At 31.4% G+C, this 23,151-nt stretch overlaps 4 protein-coding genes and 1 long non-coding RNA gene across 5 annotated transcripts; 3 read left to right on the top strand and 2 right to left on the bottom strand.

Annotated features, from left to right (window-relative positions):
- The first annotated feature begins 3,978 nt into the window (after window positions 1-3,978).
- On the top strand, window positions 3,979-5,816 carry LOC127250584 (uncharacterized). The gene is made up of 3 exons (XR_007838704.1): window positions 3,979-4,050; window positions 4,612-4,706; window positions 4,776-5,816. It is a non-coding gene; the product is annotated as an uncharacterized LOC127250584 (long non-coding RNA).
- Window positions 5,817-6,481: 665 nt separating this feature from the next.
- On the top strand, window positions 6,482-10,607 carry LOC127250556 (protein NRT1/ PTR FAMILY 1.1-like). Its single transcript, XM_051273896.1, has 4 exons — window positions 6,482-6,935; window positions 7,504-7,721; window positions 7,835-8,382; window positions 9,433-10,607. Exons 1-4 carry the CDS (start codon window positions 6,830-6,832, stop codon window positions 10,238-10,240), a joined length of 1,680 nt encoding a protein of 559 aa, XP_051129853.1. The 5' UTR covers window positions 6,482-6,829; the 3' UTR covers window positions 10,241-10,607.
- On the bottom strand, window positions 10,400-13,028 carry LOC127250557 (bark storage protein A). Its single transcript, XM_051273897.1, has 5 exons — window positions 12,784-13,028; window positions 12,583-12,650; window positions 12,051-12,206; window positions 11,697-11,948; window positions 10,400-10,926 (listed from the first exon to the last, which is right to left on the bottom strand). Exons 1-5 carry the CDS (start codon window positions 13,001-13,003, stop codon window positions 10,534-10,536), a joined length of 1,089 nt encoding a protein of 362 aa, XP_051129854.1. The 5' UTR covers window positions 13,004-13,028; the 3' UTR covers window positions 10,400-10,533.
- A 2,836-nt stretch (window positions 13,029-15,864) lies between these two features.
- On the top strand, window positions 15,865-17,185 carry LOC127250488 (uncharacterized). Its single transcript, XM_051273799.1, has one exon. The coding sequence runs from the start codon at window positions 16,032-16,034 to the stop codon at window positions 17,025-17,027; it is 996 nt and encodes a 331-aa protein (XP_051129756.1). The 5' UTR covers window positions 15,865-16,031; the 3' UTR covers window positions 17,028-17,185.
- Window positions 17,186-17,574: 389 nt separating this feature from the next.
- Window positions 17,575-20,709, bottom strand: LOC127250745 (L-gulonolactone oxidase 3). Its single transcript, XM_051274173.1, has 4 exons — window positions 19,914-20,709; window positions 19,405-19,660; window positions 19,178-19,294; window positions 17,575-18,393 (listed from the first exon to the last, which is right to left on the bottom strand). The coding sequence occupies exons 1-4, from the start codon at window positions 20,601-20,603 to the stop codon at window positions 17,681-17,683; spliced, it is 1,776 nt and encodes a 591-aa protein (XP_051130130.1). The 5' UTR covers window positions 20,604-20,709; the 3' UTR covers window positions 17,575-17,680.
- Between the last annotated feature and the right edge of the window lie 2,442 nt (window positions 20,710-23,151).

Raw genomic sequence — 23,151 nt, forward strand, 5'->3', positions numbered from 1 at the left:
TATCTATTTTTTCATTTTAGTAGGTATTTTTTTTAAAGTAATTATACTATCCATCTAACTAACATTACAAATATCCTTACAACTTAAAATATATTACACAAATATCATTACCTTTATATCACACAATACTAATAAGGTTATTTTATTCATTTCTATTTTATTCATAATATATCATAATATAATACTAATATTTTAAAAATTCTGTGCAAAAAACAAATAAATACGTAGTTATGAGATGAAGAAAGTATTTTTAATTACAACATTAAATATATAAAAAATACTCTTTTGTCCACTTTAAAAATATAAATATACTTGTGTCATTTTCAATTATTTAAATACGAAGTAATTATTTCATTTTTCTATTATTAAAAATGATCTATTGTATTTCATAAATATTTATAAATTTAAATTTATTTATATCAATATTATTACATTAATTTACACTTCAAAAGTAAAATAAGTTTTACATAAAAATAATTTTACTGCAGATCGATTAGTACTAAAATATTTCAATATCATATATAAACACACCCTTATTCACATTAAATAATTGATGTTACAAAAGTGATTTATATATACACTTAAATATAAATTTAAGGAAAACAAAATTCGAATAACATTGTGAATTAATAATATTACATATTTAATAATTCATATATTATTGTATAATACTACTATATATATATATATATTTAAAATTACATCTACATTAATTTTTTTTAATAATATCACAATATAAGAAATAATAATTAATAGTAATAACTATAACAATAGCTTTCATGATTAATTTGATTTGAATTGTTTTTAATGTAAATATTAAGTAATTGAATATGAAGTTTTGTGGGGGGAATTATTATATTCTTATAAAAAACAGTGAGGATTAAACAATAAAAAATAATAACCAAATTAAAGAGGAGTGGACAGTGATTATAGATGGAGATTATTTAACAAAATAATAATAATAATTAATAATAATAATAATAATAATAATAATAATAATGATAGGTACATTTTAGGTATGGATTTAATTCATTAACATAAATAACAAGACACTATGCTCAGTCTAATAAATAGAACAATTAATGTAAATCTTCTAAAATTATAATTATGCAATAACTTATTAATTCTTAGAAACTTAATTTTTTGAAATGATAAATTTTCTAATTGGGAAATCAATTTTCAATACTACCCCCCGTGTAAATATATAGCCAAGGATAAATTAATTGCACTATTATCTGATATTTTTTAATTATCAATTTATTTTTAATAATTATATACAACAGAGTTTTTTTTTTTTTTTTTTGGTTATGCAATTTTCAATATATGTATATATATTTCAGTATTCAATTTACAGTGAAGAATTGAATTATATTAACATGCATTATTTTTAATGTTAATCTATATATGCAAAACACTATATTTAAATGTATATACATGTCACTAAAAAATTAAAAATTAAAAGTTGTAATTGCATATAAAATTGTTAATCTAAATGATTTGAAAAGCATCTGTACTCGAAATTAACGTATTATTTACAAAATTAATTTGATTAAATTAATTAATTGGATTTAATTAAAATTTAAAATTTTTGGAGTGAAACCCTAACTTAACAATTCCTTTTTTTCAAAGTGGTGGTTATAGAAATATTTATGACAACCTTAATTATAATTAATATTGCAATGGCACCACATTTTTTAGGACCACTTATATGTCCTTGCTCAATTAACTTTTATTAGTCAAATTTAGTATTTATTAAATTCAAAATCTAACGAGATAAAATAGTTTGAATATATATAAGAAAATTTATAATTTTGATGTTCATCATCACTTTTATTCTATACTTTTACACAATCACATTTTAGTATATATACAACTATTTTTATACATAATTTTCTATTCAAATTATTTTACCTAAAAAATAAAATTCAAAATTTTAACGCACACAGACTTGCTCTGTTTATAATTTTAAAATTTTTGATATTATTTAACAATAATATATATATATATTAAATATCACATCAAATACTTCTATTTTTCTACAAAGAGAATGTGAATAAATTTAAATGGGAGATGTAATATCAAATATTTAAATTTTTACTTTTAAATTTTTTAAAAGAAACTTATTATTTTTTTCTTATAAAAAAATTCTATTTAAACTAAGTTTATGTTTTCCTCCACATACAAGAATTGAATTAAATAATTGCTATTGTTGGTGTAATATATAATACTCCCTCAGTTCCAAAACTATTTGATTAGGGACACAGTATTTAAAGTTAAAATATTTAATTAGTTAATAATAATAATTAGTTATGATATTATTATATTATTTTTTGTATAATTAATAATATTTATAATTTTAAAGTAAATTTAATATATATGATTAAAAAAATTAAAATATATGAAATTATATAGCAATTAAAAAATATATGCAGATATTATTTTGTAGAGAATAAAATCTTCTATAATAGAAATAAATAAAAAAGTATTTTTTTTATTTATAATTAATATAAATCAATTTTATAAAATATATATAGTTTTAAATATAGATAAAAATATTTATTTTTTTGTGGATAGAGAGGTAAAAATAAAGGGGTTTTGAGTGGGTCCTACGTCATTTATTATTATGTTGTATGTCATTTATTATGTTGTATGTTACGTAGTTAATTATATTTGTTAAATATGTTTTGGTTTAATAATTTTTACCAAAAATAGAAATGTGTCAATTGTTACGGAACATACAAAAATGGAAATAGTATCAATTGTGGTGGGAGAGAGAGTATATATATATAAATAATTTTAAAGCTCTAATTAAAATCAAATGACCAATTCAATCAAATTTTAAATATGTGGGACATTTTTTAAAAAATAAAAATAAAAATGTATTGTTTAGATGTGTAGTAACTAATAAAATTATAGGACAAAAAAGCATTTTTGTCCTATAATTTTATTAGATCGTATTATTATTTTTCGAGAGAGAGATTATAATTTCGGCCATACATATATATTCAATTATTAATTTTTATCTTATTTTTATTATCATATAATTTTAATAATATATACTACCACATTTATTTATTTTCACTTGATTTTAAAAATTTTAAAATGTGGTAACTTGCAAAATTAAATTAAGGCTCCGATTATATTTACATTTTTTAAGTTTTTATATTATTAATTAATAATAATCTTTTTGAAAAAAAAAACATCGAATCAAATATATATTTTCAAAATATTAAATTAAATACTTAAAATTTACCAAAACTTAAAGAACTTCAGTCCAAATAGAATCTTAAAATATTAAAATGTGAAATTGTAGTATAATTGAGTTAAATATCATATAAATATAATATACACAATAACGGTTTTATTTTATTTTTTAAAATTTGTTTTCGATATAGAAACGTAAATATTGCGTTTCTTCGGACACGAGAATTAAATATCCTGACACAAAAAAGTGTGCAATAATAGAAGAGAGTAAAAAATACTGGTAAGATTTTTACATATTGAGGTGTGTTCTGACATTTATTTTTTACTTAATAAATTTTTATTAATATTCTAAAAAATTTTAAATACTCTAAAATAAGTATATATCTATATATTCATAATGTGTGTACACATCACATCAATAATTTGTGTACGTGGCATTGGATTCAATTATTTCATTTCATCATCTGTTCTGACATTGTTGGAAACTTCTTTGCATTTGTCTGTTCCATATATTCATTTTCTTTTTATTTTTATTTTTGTTTTTAACATGAAAAAAACAAAACCTTATAAATTTTTAATTTCTACTTTGGCCCAATTTATCATACAAACTGAGGCCCAAATAATTTCTTCATAGTAATTAGGCCCAGAAGATACCCAAATATTAAAAATATTTTAAATTATAATATTTAAAAATAATTTCTTCATAGTAATTTAAGTAGTGAAGCTTCAACGGAACGGCAATGGCGAGCAGCAGTAGCTTGGACGAGAAGAAAGCGGTAATGGAAGAGCCTCTGCTGGAGAAGAAACATGAGCAGGGCGGGTTTATGGTTGTGCGTATCCTACTTGGTAAAAATCTCAGTTGTTTTACATATTTTGTGTGTTGTAACTGTAATTAGTTTCGTAATTGGCTGAATCTCCCGGTTATTTCCACAATTTAAAGTTCAAATTCCATGATCTGTCTTCGGTGAGTGCTTTCTTATGCATTATGTGAAATGTTTTAGTTCCGCCGGTTGAAATTTCGATAGCAGAACGTGGTAGAAATTCCATGCCTTCTTTCGGGGCTGAGTGTTAGATTTTGTTAGAGACGTACAAAATAGGTTATATATGTTGCTTGTTTGGAGGTTGTTGGTAGTTCATGATTTGGTGAATTTTGGCTTTACATTGCCCATTGCCATTCATTCCGTTCTGCACATTAGCCTCTACTTTGATTCGTTTCAATTGCTATTTATGTTCATGATCAGTATGTAAAAACATATATATATATATATGATTGTGTACGAACAACGATTAATGCATTGGAGAAGATGACAACTTATGGCCTGATTCTAAACATTACCCCTTATCTAATAAAAGAGTATCATATGGAAGTGTCCTCTGCCTCCACTGCAATTTTCCTTTGCAATGCAGCCATTAACTTCTTTCCCCTTGTGTGCGCCATTGTCGCCCATTCCTTCTTGAGTCGATTCTACACAATTGGTTTTGGAACCATCATCTCAATCGTGGTAAATATTTCATCATAGATCATATATATATGGTTGTGTTGTTAGATTGAATTTTATCTTTGAATCAAGGGAAAATCTCTTCTGTGTTCTACAACAATGATCCCTCAATTAAGACCTCCGCCATGCTATCATCATCCGGTGGCGCTTGCAGCACTCCACAGTTTTCCAGTTCATATATCTTTGTTAGTTTCCTGATATCTCTTCTGATTGAGCTATCCATTTTATGTTCAAGATAACTTAGGATGGCTATCAAATATGGCATGCTAGTTGTTTTCTAGGTAGTTAGTGGTGTCTTGTTCTTTTCAGCTTACAAGTTTTACATGAAGTTGAAAGGTAAAGAAAATTTGATTACCAGTTTGATTCAAGTGGCAGTAGCTTCTTACCATTATAGACATGTGAAATTATCGAACAGGACAAACTACATGTGCCATTGTGAGCCTGGTTCGACTCTTATGCATCCACCCTAAAGTCAGGTACTTATGTAATGTTTTTCACCAATGCCTTTGGGATTCATATAATTAGGGGGGGATGTGAATTCAATTTCAATTTATAATCATGTTACAATGTTGATTAAATTAGATATACTATTATACAATCAATAATATTTTAGTTATTGATCGATAAAACTGTAGTAGGATTTTAGTAACATTTAAAGAACTTATGTTTAGAATTTGTACTGTAAGTTATAGAATGAGCTTGATCTTTGTTCGAGAAGTTTGTTATAGGAACCAAATGATCTTTTGCATGACTGATGTTAAGCTTCCTTGGTTTGTCGATGTTGAGATATTTAGATATATAATTTATGATTTAGATTAGTTTTCTCTTATCTAATTAGGTCATTAGTATTTGATTATATAAATTAGGTTAGGTTATTATTTGTCTATTGAATCTGTATGTAATATAAGTATCATATATGGGACGTGCTATGTTTGAGTTTCACTGCCACTCATTCGTCAACGTCCACATGCAAGATACATATGTAGCATATATTCACATACACTACACATGAAGAGCGTGTTGGTTAATTCCGTAAAATATAACAAAAATGTAGCCGAAGCTTCGAGCTAACAATCGGACTATAATTAGCTTCGGGTACATTTTTGTTTTAGACCCAAGTTTTGATAGTATTTGTCGATATATCCTACTGGCTGTTGCGAGAGGTTCCTTGTTAAAAGTTCAAAGATCAAACCTTAAATTTCTTACATTCCTAAATCAAGTGAACAATCTCACAACACTCCTATAGTCTACTATCTTTATTATTTACTCAATTCGTGAAATAACATTGACCTTGCAGCTTTAAGCAATGTTTTGTTATTTTCTATTAAAAAGAAGTATTGATTATGATATTTTTTAAAATAAAATTAATATTTATGAAAATATCAAATTAAATTACTTATAAAAATAAATTTTACTATTAAAGAATACATATATTATATGCACAGAGAGGCACACAGCAACAAAACACATACTAAAAACACCCTCAAAGAATTTCCCTTAAAATAGCCGTTACATGGGTGCATGATACAAAGACGAGGTGGCAGCTAGCGATGAAATTATACACGGATTTCGACGTGGCAAAAAATCCCACCAGATCGGTTAGTAATATAAACACATATATATATATCATATATATAATTCAACAACTAGTTACATGACATATTCTAATTAAACCATACGTATTTTTATTTTATTTATAATAAAAATATATTTTGTTTATATTTATTGATTTAAAAAATTTAGCCCCGTTCTCATGTATGTATGTATGTATAATATACTAACCTTGTGTGACAATGGCCGTCGTCGTCGTCACCGATAAAGCAATTCCACCGCTCGCAATATTTTACGTAATCGAACGCTGTCAATTGGTTGTTGATGCTGCAGCTTCACGACAAGGCAGCGCTGATGTCACGCCATGGCATTTCCCCAAAACTTTCCTCTCGATCACCGCCCTCCTCCTCTTCTTCCTAGCGTCGTCGGCAGCAATCTCCTCACTGTTCAAACTTCACACATCATCGATCTACGTTTTGTCGCTTTCTCAAATTATTAAGAGTGAGAGATTTCAGCAGCTGATTGAACACGCTTCGTTGTTTTATAAATTTTCGTGTTTTGTGAGTTAATCAGCGATGGAGAGCGGCGAGTACTTGGATGAGAGGAAAGCGGTTATGGAAGAGCCTCTGCTGGAAGACAATGATAGAAAAGGCGGATTCCGGGCGTTACCTTTCATAATCGGTGAGAATCCTCAATTGTTTTGGCTTGAATTTGATCGATATCTCAAATTTAATTCCGTCGTTTAATTTTCGTTGGATTTTGGGGATTTTTCTTTGTTTGTCAATGAAAAACATCAAATTACTTCAATTCAATTGATAGTCAAACTTTCTTCCACTGTCAGTGTCGGTATGCTTGCAATGATTAGTTCCTTGTTTCGTTGCTAATTTAGATTCCGATTGAAAAAAATGAAAGAAAGAATAGAGTATTTTGATCTTCATCTAAGCAGTAAACTCATCAGATAGTTCTTCTATATGTGTTGTTTGAATTTCAAATTCCGATAGATAGAGATTGATTGATACTGCTTGTCGAATATTCGAATTTAACCTGTTTCTGTGAAGTTCTTTCGCTGGGAAAATTAATAGCAACTGAACATTGTGGAAATTTTATTATAAATTGGGGAATTTGGCAGTTACTGTAGCTCTGTTCTTGTAATGCTCTGCACTTTAGCTTTCCTTTTCATTCATTTTAATGGCGTATAAATGCACGCACACACATACATACATACATACATATATATATATATACACAGGGAGTGAGGGTGTCGAGAAGATGGCAACTTATGGTCTGATGCAAAACATGGCACTGTATCTAATGTCCGAATATCACATGGAGATGTCCTCTGCATCCACTCTACTCTTCCTCTGGTCTGCAACCTCAAATTTCATGCCCCTTCTTGGAGCCATTCTTGCTGACTCTTTCTTGGGTAGATTCTACACAATTGGTTTTGGATCCATCATCTGTCTCATGGTAATTCTCTTTTAAATTTGTTCCAATCAATTAGGTTAAGGTCTAGCAGTTCATATCCTTGCGCTATTTGTGTCGATATATTGATCTGAATTTTACTCGTCCAATGAATCCAGGGGATGATTCTGCTGTGGTCGACAACAGTAATCCCTTCTGCAAAACCTCCCCCGTGTAGCGATGGCATCGCTTGCACCGCACCTACAGTTCTCCAGTTAACATATCTCTGCACTTGTTTCGGGCTCATGTCCATCGGGGCTGGAGGAATCCGGTCGTCTTGCTTAGCCTTTGGCGCGGATCAGCTTGAAAAAGGCACCGGTGGCTTTGCAAAGCACGGCGTCAAGGAATGCTATTTCGGGTGGTACTATGCTTCTTACACATTTTCCGTTCTTATCGCGCTGACTTGCATTGTTTATATTCAAGATAATCTCGGATGGTCCATCGGGTTCGCCGTGCCAGCTGTGCTGATGTTCTTTAATGCTACGTCTTTCTTCTTTGCTTCTTCCTTTTACGTGAAGATGGAGACTAAGAAAAACCTCGTTACCGGTTTGTTTCAAGTGGCCGTTGCTTCTTACCGGAATCGCCATCTCAGATTATCCGAAAGCACGGATTACCTGTGCCATTGTGAGCCCGGCTCGACGCTTCTTCGCCCCAGCCAAAAACTCGGGTAGGATCGTATTTACTATGTGAAGTTTTTTTTTGTTTTTCAATTTCTTCACTTCATATCACATTGCTTCTATTCTTTATAATAATACATTAATTTTCTTACAAAATATGACATGAGTTATAATAGAAAATTATTTGACCATTTATATTAACGTACACGAAATTCCTTATTGATGCTAAATTGGAATAATGTGTGTAGTATATTTCACAGTCTAATAAGAGAGTCTGATGGATAGATAAGCTCCGGAATTTCCAAAAATATATAGATTAAAATGATATATATATTCATATCTAGCAATGTTCAATATTTGGGAGAAAGTCATTCTTCCATAATGATCTATCTTTTAGTTTCAAAAGAAAATAACACTTATAGCATTAATTGACGTATTGTCCTTGTCGCTATATTATGTCACATTTACTTGGTGATATATATATATATATTATATATATATGTTTGATTATTAAGTTGAATGTTATATTTTATAAAGTAGAATAATTTATTTCCATAAGTAATCTTGAATATTGAGTGGTAAAAAAGAAAAAAAAAAAAGGGTAGACATAAAAAAATCTCAAAACAAAAGAGCTAACTTTTAATGCAATTTTGTAAAGTACTATAGCTTAAATAGTTGTCTTTTTTATCATCTTTTTTTATTTTTAATTTAGAGTACTTTTGGAATTGTATATAAAAAGGTAAAAGGATAAGTTAATTTTGAGACATTTTAAATTAAAAAAACGGTAACAAAAATTAGAATAAATGTAGGTATGAAAGTTTGTGAATGAAGGGTGCTAATATTTTTATAATAGAAAATTGATATTTCATTTATATGAACTATATTATTTGAGGTATATTTAAAATTTGTCTATTCAGTATTTATAATTTTAAGTGTTTTGATTGTTAGATACTATCATACACGATGTAATAGTATTATAAGGAATAATATTTTGTGTGTGAATTATTGATTTTTATTGTATACATATGGTTGCTAGTTTTATTGAATGATACGTATTAAAAGAACACAGCCTTACTAGACTTGACTAAAAAATCCTTTAGGTTTCTAAATATGGCGTGCATAGTGAAAGATCCCGAGAGCGAGCTAACCGTTGATGGTGAAGCTACCAATCCTTGGAGTCTTTGCACCGTCGACCAAGTTGAGGGACTCAAAGCTCTCCTTCGGGTGCTCCCGATATGGTCGGCGGGAATGTTCATGGCCGTGAACATAAGCCAAAACACAATCCCGTTACTACAAGCGGTCTCCATGGATCGACGCCTCGGAAGTTTCACGATCCCGGCAGCCTCATTCACCGTATTCATGGTCATATCAGTGATACTCTGGATCACCCTCTACGACCGCGTATTCCTCCCGATAGCATCGAACCTCAAGGGAAGATCCTTCCGTATAAGCTCGATGACAAGAATGGGAGTCGGGATATTCCTCTCTTGTCTCAGCATGATCGTGGCAGCAGCCGTGGAGGGCCTCCGTCGACGCCGGGCGACGACAACGGGATCGCACATTTCGGCGCTGTGGTTGGTCCCGCAGAACTGCCTGTCGGGATTTGCAGAGGCGTCGAACGCCATCGCGCAAAACGAGTTCTATTTCTCCGAGCTCCCAAGGAGCATGTCGAGCATAGCGGCAACTTTGACTGGGATCGGACTGGCTGTCGCGAACATCGTCGCTAGCTTGATTATGAATGCCGTGGACGCCTTGTCGAGGGCTGGGGGCGGCGACGAGGATAGTTGGGTATCGAGCGATATCGATAAGGGACACTACGATTATTATTACCTCGTTCTTGCTGGCCTCGCCGCCGCCAACATGATATACTATCTTATCTGTAGTCGAGGTTACAGCTCGTTGCATTAAGAATGTTGGAGCGTACTAAATCGAACGTGTTTATAATATATTAGGGTGGATAATGTTATTTTATTAAAAAAAATTAATTAGGGTGAGTTAATATATTGTGTATGATATGCTCTATATCACATGTCTTATAGAAATATCTATTTTTCGTGCGAGAGGAAGAATATCAAAATGACCATCCAACACATCCATCAAATGAAGAAGAGTGCATTTCCAAGAATGCCCTCGTTATTTTCTCCACGCTCCAATCAAAGGGCGACACGTGCGTAAGTACGGAACCACTCTACTGCTGCTAATCAAGTAACGGGAAGTGGTGGGGTGGGTGTATTCAACACGGGCGTGTTGCTGGATCGCAGCAGCCTAACAAACTCGACGACGACGGTGACGGAGTTGTTGGAGGCGAGCGGCGTGAATAGGTCGGCCTCGTTGGAGTCGTCGGAGCCGCCGCCGGCGAGGTCGGAAAGTGCCCGGATAATGATGAAGGGCACCTTCTGCTGGCGGCAGATGAGCGCGACGGCGGCGCTCTCCATGTCGACGGGGCCGAGGTGGCGGAACTTGGCGGAAAGAAAACTCCGGTAGGCGGCGTTATCGAGATATATGCTGGCGCTCATCCCTCGCAGCACTGGGACAACTCTCGGACTGTACGCCACACATTTTGTCGCGTTTATGCACCTCTCCAGTGTAAGATTCTGTCATCTCATGGAAATTTTGAGAATTTTATTAAAATAATAAATATTTAAAATATTTGATGTGAATTTTGTAAAATTAAAATATTCTTTTGCAGGGTTTTTTTTTTTTTTAATATAATTTTAAAAATAATAATATTTTAATAGTAAAATAAATAAATAAAAAATAAGATAAGAACATTAATTATGAGAAGTTTGTAAAAAAATTTATAAAAATGTAATGGAATATATAAATAAAAAAAATAGTGGCAAAAGATATAATATTCCCTTGTAAATATAGTCTTAATTAGTTTGGACACGAGATTTAAAGAATATTGATAGTGGGTAAAAAAATACGAATAAAAGACTTTTTTGCCCATGTGAGTGTATTAGTGTAAAAAGTAGTGGCAATTATGTAATAAAAATGAAAAAATATGGGGAGTTTTATCGTGATTTGATTATTTATGAAAATAAGACTATTATTTTGGGACGGACAAAAATGGTAAATAAAAATATTGTATTGGAACGAAAGAAGTATAACTTTTTACTTCAAAAAAATTATAATGTTTCACTGTTTTGGAAAAAAGAATAAAATTAGATGACAGAAAAAATATTAATTTTTCACTGATTAGATTTAAATTTAAAATATTTCAGAAAAAATTCTTTAACCTTTGTTTAATTTTCTCACTTATTTTCTTCAAGTTTTGAATATAGATACATATACATATCTTTTAGGTCACAAATTAATCCAATATAGATTATAGAATCGGATAACAAGTTAGAGATGGTCTTACAGTTAGCCTTTGAGCGAGGTTCAAGTAGGAGGGATCGACGGGGATCCAAAAAACATGTTGTCGCTCCTCAGGAGTGCCGTCCACGGGGAATATTTCTTCGGGTTGGTACCAAATGTTATTTAGGAGATTATCATGATGAGGGGAATTGCTCACATTTATAGCATAATCCGAAAATTTGAAGTAGCCGATGCCTCTCGTGTAGTCGCCACTGGCTTCCAACGGGAGTTGGTTCTCCGGCCCATTTCCATACCTCTATATATTAAATTAGAGATTATACACATTTTCAATAAATTAGAGATTTCAGTAAGAATAAATAAGTAAATAAATAAAGTAGGATGTATAGAAAGAATGTACCTGCCAAGACCATAGAGCGGAATGAGCCCAATATCTGGGAATAAGAACGTCTCCGATATCGTAATTAGGGTTTGCATTTCCGGCAATTCCGAAATGCACCACGCCTTTTATGTTGAATAAGTTCACTACAAGTTGTGTTGTGATCGCGGCATTTACCTTTTTCAGGTAATTAATTGACAGTGGTAATTAATAGTATCGAAATATATATAGATTTATAGCACAATAATATTTAATATTATACAAATTGATGGTAAATAATTCTATTTTGTATGTAATTGAAATTAAAAGTTTGGTCAATTCAGTTTGACATTATCTTTCATTTATTTTCTAGGATGAAATTATAATCCTTAATATCATTTCAATAGATTATATAATTATAAAATTAATTGATATAATATTTACTTTGCTTGCTTACATATTGAATAATATAAACTTTATATGTAAATATTAATAAATACTGGATTTTAATCGATTATAATAAAAAATTAGATAAAAATAATTAATATTATTCACTCTAAGGAATATTGCATACCATGGCTAGTCCGGTCATAACAAGAATCACTTTCTCTCCGGCTAGGGTTCCGAATCTAAACCTCTTCCCTACACACATACATAAAATTGTATGTCGATTATATTTCGATGACATGCAAAAAAGAAAAATATATATATATATATATATTTATAATTGATGTTGAATTAATATAGTAGTATTAATTAATAAATTAAATATGACCTGCGAAATCGATGGTGAGAGTAGAATTAGGTTTGTAGGAGGGATGTTGAAGAAGAGGGTTCATCTCGAACAGGTTCGGAATTACCAAACCTAAGTACGGACCATTCTTATTAGCGTTGTCGATCGCTGTCTGAATATTACTGGGAACCGCCGTTCCCGGAATGGCTATTGCCACCCCCAGAATCACTATGGACAGCCACACTGATCTAATTGTATACATTACTTACCCACCCTATCTATATAACTTTGTGTCTTTCTCAAACTCAATAACGACTATATATACTACTATACAATGACTTTTAACAACTTTTATGAAAATACATTATTATTATTATTATTATTATAAAATATCACATAAAATTACTATTTCATCTCAACTTAATATACTTTTTTTTTTATCATTTCTTTTTTTGTCTTACTAAAAGTATTCATTTTCAACTATAGTAATTGTAATTATATTTAAATATTCCCTCCGTCCCACATACGTGCACGTTGCCGTTTCTGCATATTTCACATACCATGTCACTTTCATTTTTTAAAAAATGATTATACACATTAATCTCATTTTAAATTTTTTAATTTTTTTTAAATTTTAATTAAACTAATTAATTATCTTAATTTTAATTTATAATTATTTATATTATAGGATAATTACTTTCACTAATACATTCTTAATTATCTACTAATTACATTCCTCATAAAATATCGTGTCTACAGTGTAGTAGACACGGTACATGGGACGGAGGTAGTCTATGTTAAAATACCCGTAACTTTTACATATATTAAAATACCCACAAAAAGGTAGGAAAAAAATTATTGAGTACACAAAAATAAAAATACTTGATAATATTTTTTAAAATTTAGTTAGTAATATATATATATATATATATTTTAATTTCAACGCCGGCTAACAAGACTAATTTTTGCGGACTAATTTTCATGCTTATTTATTAGTTTTGGAATTTTAGTGTGGTCTATATTGTCTATCACACTGCCACCACTCACATCTTATCCATTTGCAATCTAAATAGTACTCTCTCTGTCCCACTTACCATGTACATATTGTCATTTATGTCCGTCCTACATCTTATGTCATTTTTTTTTTTGAAAAATAATTACCTATCTTAATCTTATTTTAAATTTTCTAATTTAATTTTTTTTAAATTTTAATTAAACTAATTAGTTATCTTAATCTTAATCTATAATAATTTATATTATAGATTAATTATTTTTACTAATACATTCTTAATTATCTACTAATTATACTTATAGTAGATTCTCGTATCTACATTGACCAAGACACCCAATGTGGGGCGAATGTAGTAATAATAATAATAATACCTAGTTTGTTTTTCCAAATACTTTTTTTCAAAGGATGATTTTGCGATCAATACTTTCAACTTTTTTGTATAATTTAGTCTTCATACATTTTGTAATAGTTTTGAGATTTTATTTTCTCATACTATAAAAATTAAGTTCGACATATGCACGAAATCCTAAACCTTGTAAAAATTAATATAATTTACTTAATAGATATTGAAATTATAAAAATTTCACTTATTGCTCTCTCTCTTAAGTTAAAATATTTTCTAATGTTAATTTCTTTTCACGTGAAAGGCCATAAATTGCATTTTCAAGTAATAAGTCAAAACAAATACATCAAATATATTCCAGAATATTAATTAAATTTTAAAAGTCATTTAACAATAATAGCAACCAATAATAATGATTAATTACAACCAACCTGTCGTTTACATTTTTTACTTTGTCAATAATATCTATCAATTACAACTATCAATATTATTTAGTAGAATATGAATCGATATACTAATTGTAATTTATTAATTATACATGATTAATATTATTATTTTTTATTTTTTAAAAAAGGTGGTGGGACCACAATATTGTGATATATGCCTAAGTCCCAAAAAGAACTCTTTAGTCTTTTGTGAGTGTCAAAATATTTGAAAATTTATATAAATATGTAAACGAATTCTTTTAATTTTCCATCCTTCTTCACACTACATTTTTACACAATCGTACACACTTACAACACATATATACCTATATATAGATAATACTCTTATATGTTACGTTTTATATAATAAAAATTAACTGTGTTTCTGTTGTAATTTAAAATTAAAATCAACACTAATCATTCAGTATAATTTTCAGTAAAAATACACTATTTTTTTTTATAAAATATCATATCGAATTATCATTTAGATAAAAATTTTAAATCAAATATTCTATTTTAAATCACAACTGATCAAACCCTAAGTGTGTGTTTGATTTGATTATTATATACAAATTAATACTATTCTGTCTGTATAATCTTTAATAAAAATATTACGATAAAATATCATATTAAAATACTATTTAAACTAAAATTCGAAATAAAACTTAATTTTAAATCAAAATCAAACACACAAAATACTTCTTGACGCTGATTTGATCACCAAAAGGCCTAACTTAAGGCCCAATAAATTGGGCCCAATAACAGCCCAAATCTGTACTGGGCCCACATCACCACCTCTTCGTGTCCGTGAACAAGAAATCAAGAATTCATGTCCAAGGACCCGGACCACAATACCCAACACATCTACACCTAAAATACTCCATAGAATATATTTTAAAACATAATAAAAAAAATTGAATTTCCGATTATTTTGAATTTTTAAATTTTTAGGTTTGATTCGAATTTTTTAATTCAAAAATTTCAATTTTCGATTTGATTCAAATTTAATTTTTTGAAAAATTTGAATTAATGCTCACACCTCTATCTACAGTTCAACAATGAAGTTTTTTGGATTTGAAATAATACATTTGATTTAAAATATGGTATTTATAATAATAATATTAAATTAGTTAAATATATTATGATATTATTTTATATATAAATAATATTGTTAATAATTTTAAAATAAAAAAATAATATATAATATAGTCATAATAAACACATTTTTTCGAAGAATTGATATGTTCTTTTTTCTTTTGTTTTTGTATTAAAAAAATTGGAGTATTTGCTATCATGTTTATAAAAAATTCACAAATTCATGTACCGCATACCCATCCGGCGTCCGAGTCCCAGGAGCTGCCACGAGGCAAGACCCCACCACCTTCTTCATTACTGCAACTCTGCAGATCGAGCACAGATCTCTCTCTCTACATGCAGAGAAAGACCACAGAACAGAACAGCTCAATCAATAATTAATCAAATTCTGTTTTCATTTGCATTTCCGGCGGCCATGAAAACTAATCAGCCGAAGCTCAAAACTCCGCCGCGATCTCACCTCTTCTCCTGCGGATTCTTCCGCCATTGCACTCAAACTGTGCTCAGCCCTACCACTTCCGCTCCTCCGCCGCTCCCGGCGGCGACTCCGCCGCCTCAGCCTCCGCCGCCGTCTTCTTCTTCGTCTTCCTCCTCAAACACATCTCAGAGCTTCACTCAGTGGCGATTCCCTCTCTCCAACTCGCCCTTTTCGCATAATGATACCAATACTGAGTCGCCCGCACCCGGACCCGACTCGGTATTCAAGTCGGATCCGGGTCCCGCGGCGGCAGCGGAGAAAGGAGGAGGTTTTGAGGAGATGTTCCACGTCGCGGAGCTCCAGTTCGGGTCGGGTTCGGACGCAGGTCGGGCGTCCGCCGTGCAGGTCTTGGAGAGGTCGTTGGTGCCGAATCCGCGGACTGCGGCGGGGGACGGCGACGACGGCGGAGGCGCCGGCGTTTGCATTTGCCCCGTCGGAGTGGTTGGTGGGGTGGTGGCGTGCCTCCGGGAAGGGGTGGCGCGTAAGGCGGCGAGCAAGGTGCTGTTGGCGCTTTGTTTGGTGGAGGCGAATCGGCGCGTGGCGGTGGAGGCGGGGGCGGTGATGGCGGTGGTGGAGGCGCTGGCGGACGCGGAGAGCGCGGTGGCGGAGAGGTCGCTGGCGGCGCTGGAGCTTCTGTGCACGACGGCGGAGGGGGCGGCGGAGGTGAGGGGTCACGCGCTGGCGGTGCCGATGATGGTGCAGGTGATGGGGAGAATGGAAGGGCGGGGGAAGGAGCACGCGATTAGCGTGCTGGCGGTGATCTACGGCGGAGTTGTGGACGGCGCGGCGGTGGCGCCGGCGGAGGAGGTGGCGCGTGCGGTGATGTTGGCGCTGCAGGGCGAGTGTAGCGCGAGGGGGAGGAGGAAGGGGGCCCAGCTTCTGAAGATTCTGCAGGAGAATGGACGGCTGAATGTGACGGAAGAGGGGAGATGAACGGTGAGGATTTGGTCAGAGGGAACTGGTTTGACTGATGGCACTGACGTCATCATCCTATCCTATCCTAATTATTCGTTTGTAATAATGAATGAGATATTTTTGCTATTAATGGATTATTTGTTGTAATAAATATCTGCTCGTTTTACTTGTCTTTATTTGCTGTTTGTTTATTTATTTATTTATAAAATATTGGAAAAATAATTTATTCAGTATTAATGTAGAGACAGCCTGAGCATTTTTTTTTTTAAAAAAAAACACTAAATTTCAGAAAATTAGTAGTTTTTTAATGATAAATCTAATTTTTGACTCCATTGATAATTTTGGCTCAGCAGTTTGTGTTATATTCCAATGTTTCCATCAGCCGAACTTATCATAATATATATAATACATAACTTATCATAATATGCATAATACATTTTCAATAATTATTACATATATGTATATTCCCAATCAGCACCGGCCATTTAGATTAAGTTGTTTCAATTTTATTGTATAAATTTATAATTTTCAATAAAATATAGTAGTATTTATTTAGTATTTCAATTTAAAATATTTTTATTATATAGCGTACAAAAAAGTATACTAAATTTTAAGGTTTTATAAGTAAATAAATGGAGTTATAAATAAATTCGTTTAAACAATAATAATAATCAAATTATAGAGAAAGTGGAATTAGAAGAATATCTGCAGACTCGAGCCAGCGTATAAACACGGCCGTGTTGGCAGAAGTAACCGTTCTTAGGGCTACAATGGCGGTCCTCCGAACAAACGCATCTCCCTTCCAGAGCGCATCCATCTTCCTTATCTCCGGCGTCTCCTCCATTTCCGGCCATCACTCGCTCCGACCAGTCGCTGGAGAACACGTTCGCCGGATCCAGCGCCGCCTTCGCCGCCACAAACTCCCTCAATTTCGGATACTTCTCCGCCGCGCCGGTGAACGCCACGTGGCGATTCTTCCCCCAGTGCGGCCGCGCGCCGTGCCCGAAAAACGCCATCTGCTCGACCTCCTCCCAGACGTCCTGATGGAGGCGCGGCGTGGCGGCGTCGTCGGCGCGGTAGTAGTTGAAATCGACGACGACGGAGTCCTCCGGCGCGGCGAGGTAGGCGGCGGATCGGGGGACGTAGCGGATGAGGAAGCCGTTGTAGATGTCGGCGCCGCAGAAGCTGCGGGGATTGATGTCACGAAGCTTTTTGACGTCGGCGATGAAGTCGCGGAAGCGCGTGGCCGGAAAGATGGCGGCGCTCTCGTAGAAGGAGAGGCCTTTGATGCGTGGATCCCACGCGCACGCCGTCGCCGGCGACGACGAGTACAGGCATGACCCCGAAGTTTGGATTTTGCCTTGCCGTCCGATCACCGGATAACCTGATCATGATTATATATATATATATATATTTGCATTATTTATTATTTTTAATAAAAATATCTATTAAACATTTATATGTAAGATTTTTTCCCCCCAAAATTATAATATTACAATTTTTTTGATTCTCTCTATTATAAAAAAATATACATAAATATATCTAATAATTTATATTCCAAAAAAACAAATCTTAAGTGAACAAACATATATTAATATAAATTTGTTAAGTGTTTGTATCAATATAAATTTAATTTGTAATATTTTCAATCCCTAACCTAACTTCAACTATAGGGTTATATATATTTATAACATCTATAATTTAGTTTGAATTTAAAATATAATGGTACAAAGTATACAAAAAATATAATCATAAAAATTAAAGAAAAAATTTGTGATTAGATGTATATATAACACATACACCAATATATGTATAGAAGTGGTCAAATTTATTTCAACTATTGCTTTACTAATTTTCATTCAATATATATATATATATCCAAACTATTAATTGATAATTAAGATCACTAGTTTATGAATTTTGTTTAATTATTGATGTTTTTTTTTTCAATTTTGTTCAATTATAACAAATAAAATTAAATGATAGCCGGTGGACAATTAGGGTTTCTAGGGGGTTGAGTGTGTTTGGGAGAAAAAAAGAAATAAACTATTAATAATGAACTCATCTATGGCAATGGAATTAAATCAATTAATTATAAAAGACCAAAATAGAACAAAGCTAATATGTATGTCCAATAGATCGATGAAGCAAAATTGCAAAAATTGTACCTGTAAATACTAGTTTGTTGTTCTTGAATCCGTTAGCTACTAATTTCTTGTATGCTACGAATGTCGACGCGAGCACACATTTTCCATCCACACTCTTTGTATTCTCGGCCGCTTTTTCTGTTATAAAAAATGTATATATTTTTAAATTTTTTTAATTATGTAGTATAAAATATTATATCAAATAATTATTTCAATGGATAAAGTGAATAAATCTATAGACTAATTACCCGATGCTCGTAAAGATTGAGATATAGTGATTAAATTAGGTTGAAATCCAATGAAATCGTTAAGACCATCCCCGGGTGTATCGATAGGAACACGATCATCATATCGATATACGGCAGAATGCCTCGAAGGGTACCATTGAATGTCGCCGAACTCATATTTCTTGCCGTGATTCATGAATTCATTCTCTATCCCGTTATCGTTAGTGTAGTTGAATGTAACTCTTCGCTTGAACCCGGGCTCCAATGAAAATGTAACCTAAGTTGTACAATTTATTTTAATTTAGACGATGATTAATATTTTATTTGTTTCAACTTAAAGTATTTTTTTAAATTTTTTTTTTAAAAAAACAAATAATATCATATGGTATTAGTACATTCTTCATATATATGAGTAATTTTACTATCAAAATGTAAAAGTGAATATTTTCACAATTTTAATATGAAATGATTTTTTAAAAATAAAAACTTATATGTATATATATAATTTATAAATAAATAAGCAAAGAGACCTTAGAAATGGCTCCAAGAAGACCTAAGGAAACCTTAGCAGCATTCAACAATGGATCGGTGTTTTTCAGATCGACAATTTTGGCGAAGCCTTCCGACGCCGTCGCCGGAATTATGAGCCTAATCGCCGTCACGTGGTCGTGGACGGCGCCGCCGCGGCCCCGCCACGAGCTGCCGTGGGCGCCGGTGCTAATCATCCCGGCGACGCTGACACCCTCCCAGTACGGCGCCACCGCCAAGCTCAGCCCCGCCGCCTCCACACGGTCGATCAGCTCCCTCAGCCCGACGCCGGCGTCCGCCGTCACGGCGAGGTTCGCTTCGTCGACGTCGATGCTCTGGTTGTACCTTTCCGTGCTAATTAGGGCATTTGGAACCCCAATTTGGGGGCAGGCGAATTTAGGGATTGTGTGGGAGAATTTTGAGACGACTTTCAGCTTCAATCCTTTTTTGACGGCGTCCGCCACCGCCGACCGGAGCTCGGCCTCCGTGGTGGGGAAGAAGACGGCGGAGACGCGGCAGGGTTCCCTGTCCGGCCAGACGCCGTAGGAATTGGAAAGAGTGCACTCGTTCCGGCCGCCGTCGCATTGGATTGGGCTCGGCGGCAGCATGGCGTCGCCCATGGCAGCCAAATAGCACACCGCCAGTGCAATTAACGTGCGGCGGAGCAATCGCCGGCGATGAAGATTCGCCATTAATTTGGGCGAAATAAGGTGAGAAATTAAAAATAAATGAACCTGTGATAGTAGCTGATGTATGGCGGTTACTTTGAAGGGAGAGTTTGTTGAAAGAACTTTGAAGGGAAGATATATATATATAATAAAAAATGGAAATAAATAAAAATAAATTTAAAGATAAATTACATTTATATATAATTGGTTAGGTACTTGGCATGACTATAGACATAATTAAATTAGGATTCTATGTATATATAGACATACACGTGTAAATACAATGTAGATATGGATAATTATAAAATTGGAGAGGTTCAAATGTAATAGATAATGAAGAATATTGTTATAAAAAAACAAAAAAAGGGTTAGTCAATTAGCATAGTCTAATGGGGCAAAATTAAATTATTGAAACCAAACCCTATCGTGGAATTACGGCTAAAAATAATGAAATCCTTATTATAATTAAGCACTAATTACAAAATTAACACATAAGACCAAAAAAAGTAAAACACTTTTTTTCTTTGTATTAATCAATAAAAATTTCTAAAATTATAAAATTGTTCTTCAAATATAATTATGTATATTTTCATTTTTTGAAAGTAAATAGCACAAATTTGAATCATATTTTATTTTATTTTTAAATTTAATTAAACTAATTACTTATTTTAATTTTATTTTATAGCAATTAATTTTACTAATATATTTTTTAATTATTTACTGATTGTGGCACTCCTAAAATCAGTATCCATAATAAACATAATGATTAATAATTTACAAAGCACACATTATTTTATTATCTATTGTGTAAACTATATACCTTATCATAGTTAGTGTCAATCAACATCCTAATTCCTAATCTCTTCCATTGTATTTAGTAGAGATTTTAAAATATTTGTTGATACAATTTTTTAAAATATGAATAAATATATATATATAGAAAATAATAATTTAATATAAAATATTATTTTTATATTATCAACATAACTTTCTATATATCACGTAACAAAATACATCAAACTAAACAAATAATCTTATGAATTTGAATAAATAGCACTTATTAAAATGAACAAATTTATCTTTGTTTAAAATAAACCAAACAAACAAGTACATAGGTGGTTTTGGGACCTCCACACCAGAGGGATCCACACCGTTGATGTTGGGCATACATCGGACGGTATGGATCCATCTGATGTTTGAGTCCACGTAGCTACCTTTAATCAAATACTAACAAACAAATAACCATAAAAATTTTCCATGTTCAGCCGTTCTTTTATTTTTTTCGATTGTATTTTTCTGTATTGACATTTATTATAAAATTGAATAAGAATAATATAATATATATATATATATATAGATAAAAGAGCTCAAGTGTGCCCCTTTTTTTTTTTTTAAATTTTTTGTACAGTTTTTAAAATCACAGTTTCCCGCTCCATTATTTTCACTACTATAATTAACTATTTTTATTATATAAATTTTTCATAAATTTTTATATGTAATCACTTTATTTTTTTATTAGATTATAATTCATAAATAAATAAATAAATAAAATTTTAGTAACAACATGTGATATCCTATATCTTTTTTTTTTCAAATAATTTTATTTAAATTTAAAAAATTTAAAGAATTTCATTTCAATTTTTTTTATTAAGTATTATATTTATATTTCTCAATTCGTCCCGCTGCAAGGTTGTCATTGACTTTTTGTATATTGATATTTAAATATTAATTATTATATCAAGACGTAGTACAAATCGAAACAAAAGACAAGAATATGTTTATTAGTCTTTTATAATATCAATACAAATATTTATATTGTATTGATATTTTTAATGTCAAGTACAATGACCGAAAAAAATCAAATGACAACCTTGCAGCGGGACGGAAGAGTATAATTATATTCAATTTTGTTTATTTATATTATTTATTTTATTTTGTTTTACCGTCTTAACTCTTTATCAATAAATACTATTTTTTATTATACAAAATAGTTTTATAGTTTTCCATATTTATTTTTTTGGATTTAAATTATAATAAAATAACTTGCAATATTATTCCTATAAATATGTAATATTTGATACTAAAATTTTATTTATTTATTTATAAATTACTTTAATATATTTTTATCATATTTATTTTTTTAGATTTAAAATTTCTTTTTTTTTATGATTTTTCTCTTTTTATTAGTGAAATTATAATTTATTATTATTATTTTTATTTATTAGTTTTATAATTACTATTTTTATTTATTTTTTTAATACAAATTATGATAGGATAACTTGCAATATTTATGTCTATGAATATGAAAGTTTGCTACTAAAATTTTATTTATTTATTTATGAATTCTTTTAATAATTATGAAACTAAAATTATATATATATATATTTATTTTTGTAATATTATATATATAAATTTGATTATCACATATATGCGCATATTGATGTATTACTTTGTATATATATATATTATTAGTATATTTAATTTTTATAAATGATGTGATTTTGCAGATAATTTTATAAATGAGTTGGTTTTACTTATTTTTTCAATATTTGGTTTTAAATTTTTAACTGAC

The sequence above is a fragment of the Andrographis paniculata genome, unplaced genomic scaffold (genome assembly GCF_009805555.1).
Source record: "Andrographis paniculata isolate CXL003 unplaced genomic scaffold, ASM980555v1 Contig37END, whole genome shotgun sequence".
Lineage (NCBI taxonomy): Eukaryota > Viridiplantae > Streptophyta > Magnoliopsida > Lamiales > Acanthaceae > Andrographis > Andrographis paniculata.

Excerpts from the sequence above, each read along its gene's own strand:
- LOC127250556 (XM_051273896.1), top strand. The coding sequence starts at position 6,830 with ATGGAGAGCGGCGAGTACTTGGATGAGAGGAAAGCGGTTATGGAAGAG. Across the intron at positions 7,722-7,834 it reads GATCCATCATCTGTCTCATG|GGGATGATTCTGCTGTGGTC; the intron begins GTAATTCTCTTT and ends CAATGAATCCAG. Across the intron at positions 8,383-9,432 it reads CGCCCCAGCCAAAAACTCGG|GTTTCTAAATATGGCGTGCA; the intron begins GTAGGATCGTAT and ends AAAATCCTTTAG.
- LOC127250745 (XM_051274173.1), bottom strand. The coding sequence starts at position 20,603 with ATGGCGAATCTTCATCGCCGGCGATTGCTCCGCCGCACGTTAATTGCA. Across the intron at positions 19,661-19,913 it reads TTCTTGGAGCCATTTCTAAG|GTTACATTTTCATTGGAGCC; the intron begins GTCTCTTTGCTT and ends TGTACAACTTAG. Across the intron at positions 19,295-19,404 it reads TCAATCTTTACGAGCATCGG|AAAAAGCGGCCGAGAATACA; the intron begins GTAATTAGTCTA and ends TTTTTATAACAG.
- LOC127250488 (XM_051273799.1), top strand. The coding sequence starts at position 16,032 with ATGAAAACTAATCAGCCGAAGCTCAAAACTCCGCCGCGATCTCACCTC.
- LOC127250557 (XM_051273897.1), bottom strand. The coding sequence starts at position 13,003 with ATGTATACAATTAGATCAGTGTGGCTGTCCATAGTGATTCTGGGGGTG. Across the intron at positions 12,651-12,783 it reads TCTCACCATCGATTTCGCAG|GGAAGAGGTTTAGATTCGGA; the intron begins GTCATATTTAAT and ends GTATGTGTGTAG. Across the intron at positions 10,927-11,696 it reads ACCTCGCTCAAAGGCTAACT|AATCTTACACTGGAGAGGTG; the intron begins GTAAGACCATCT and ends ATGAGATGACAG.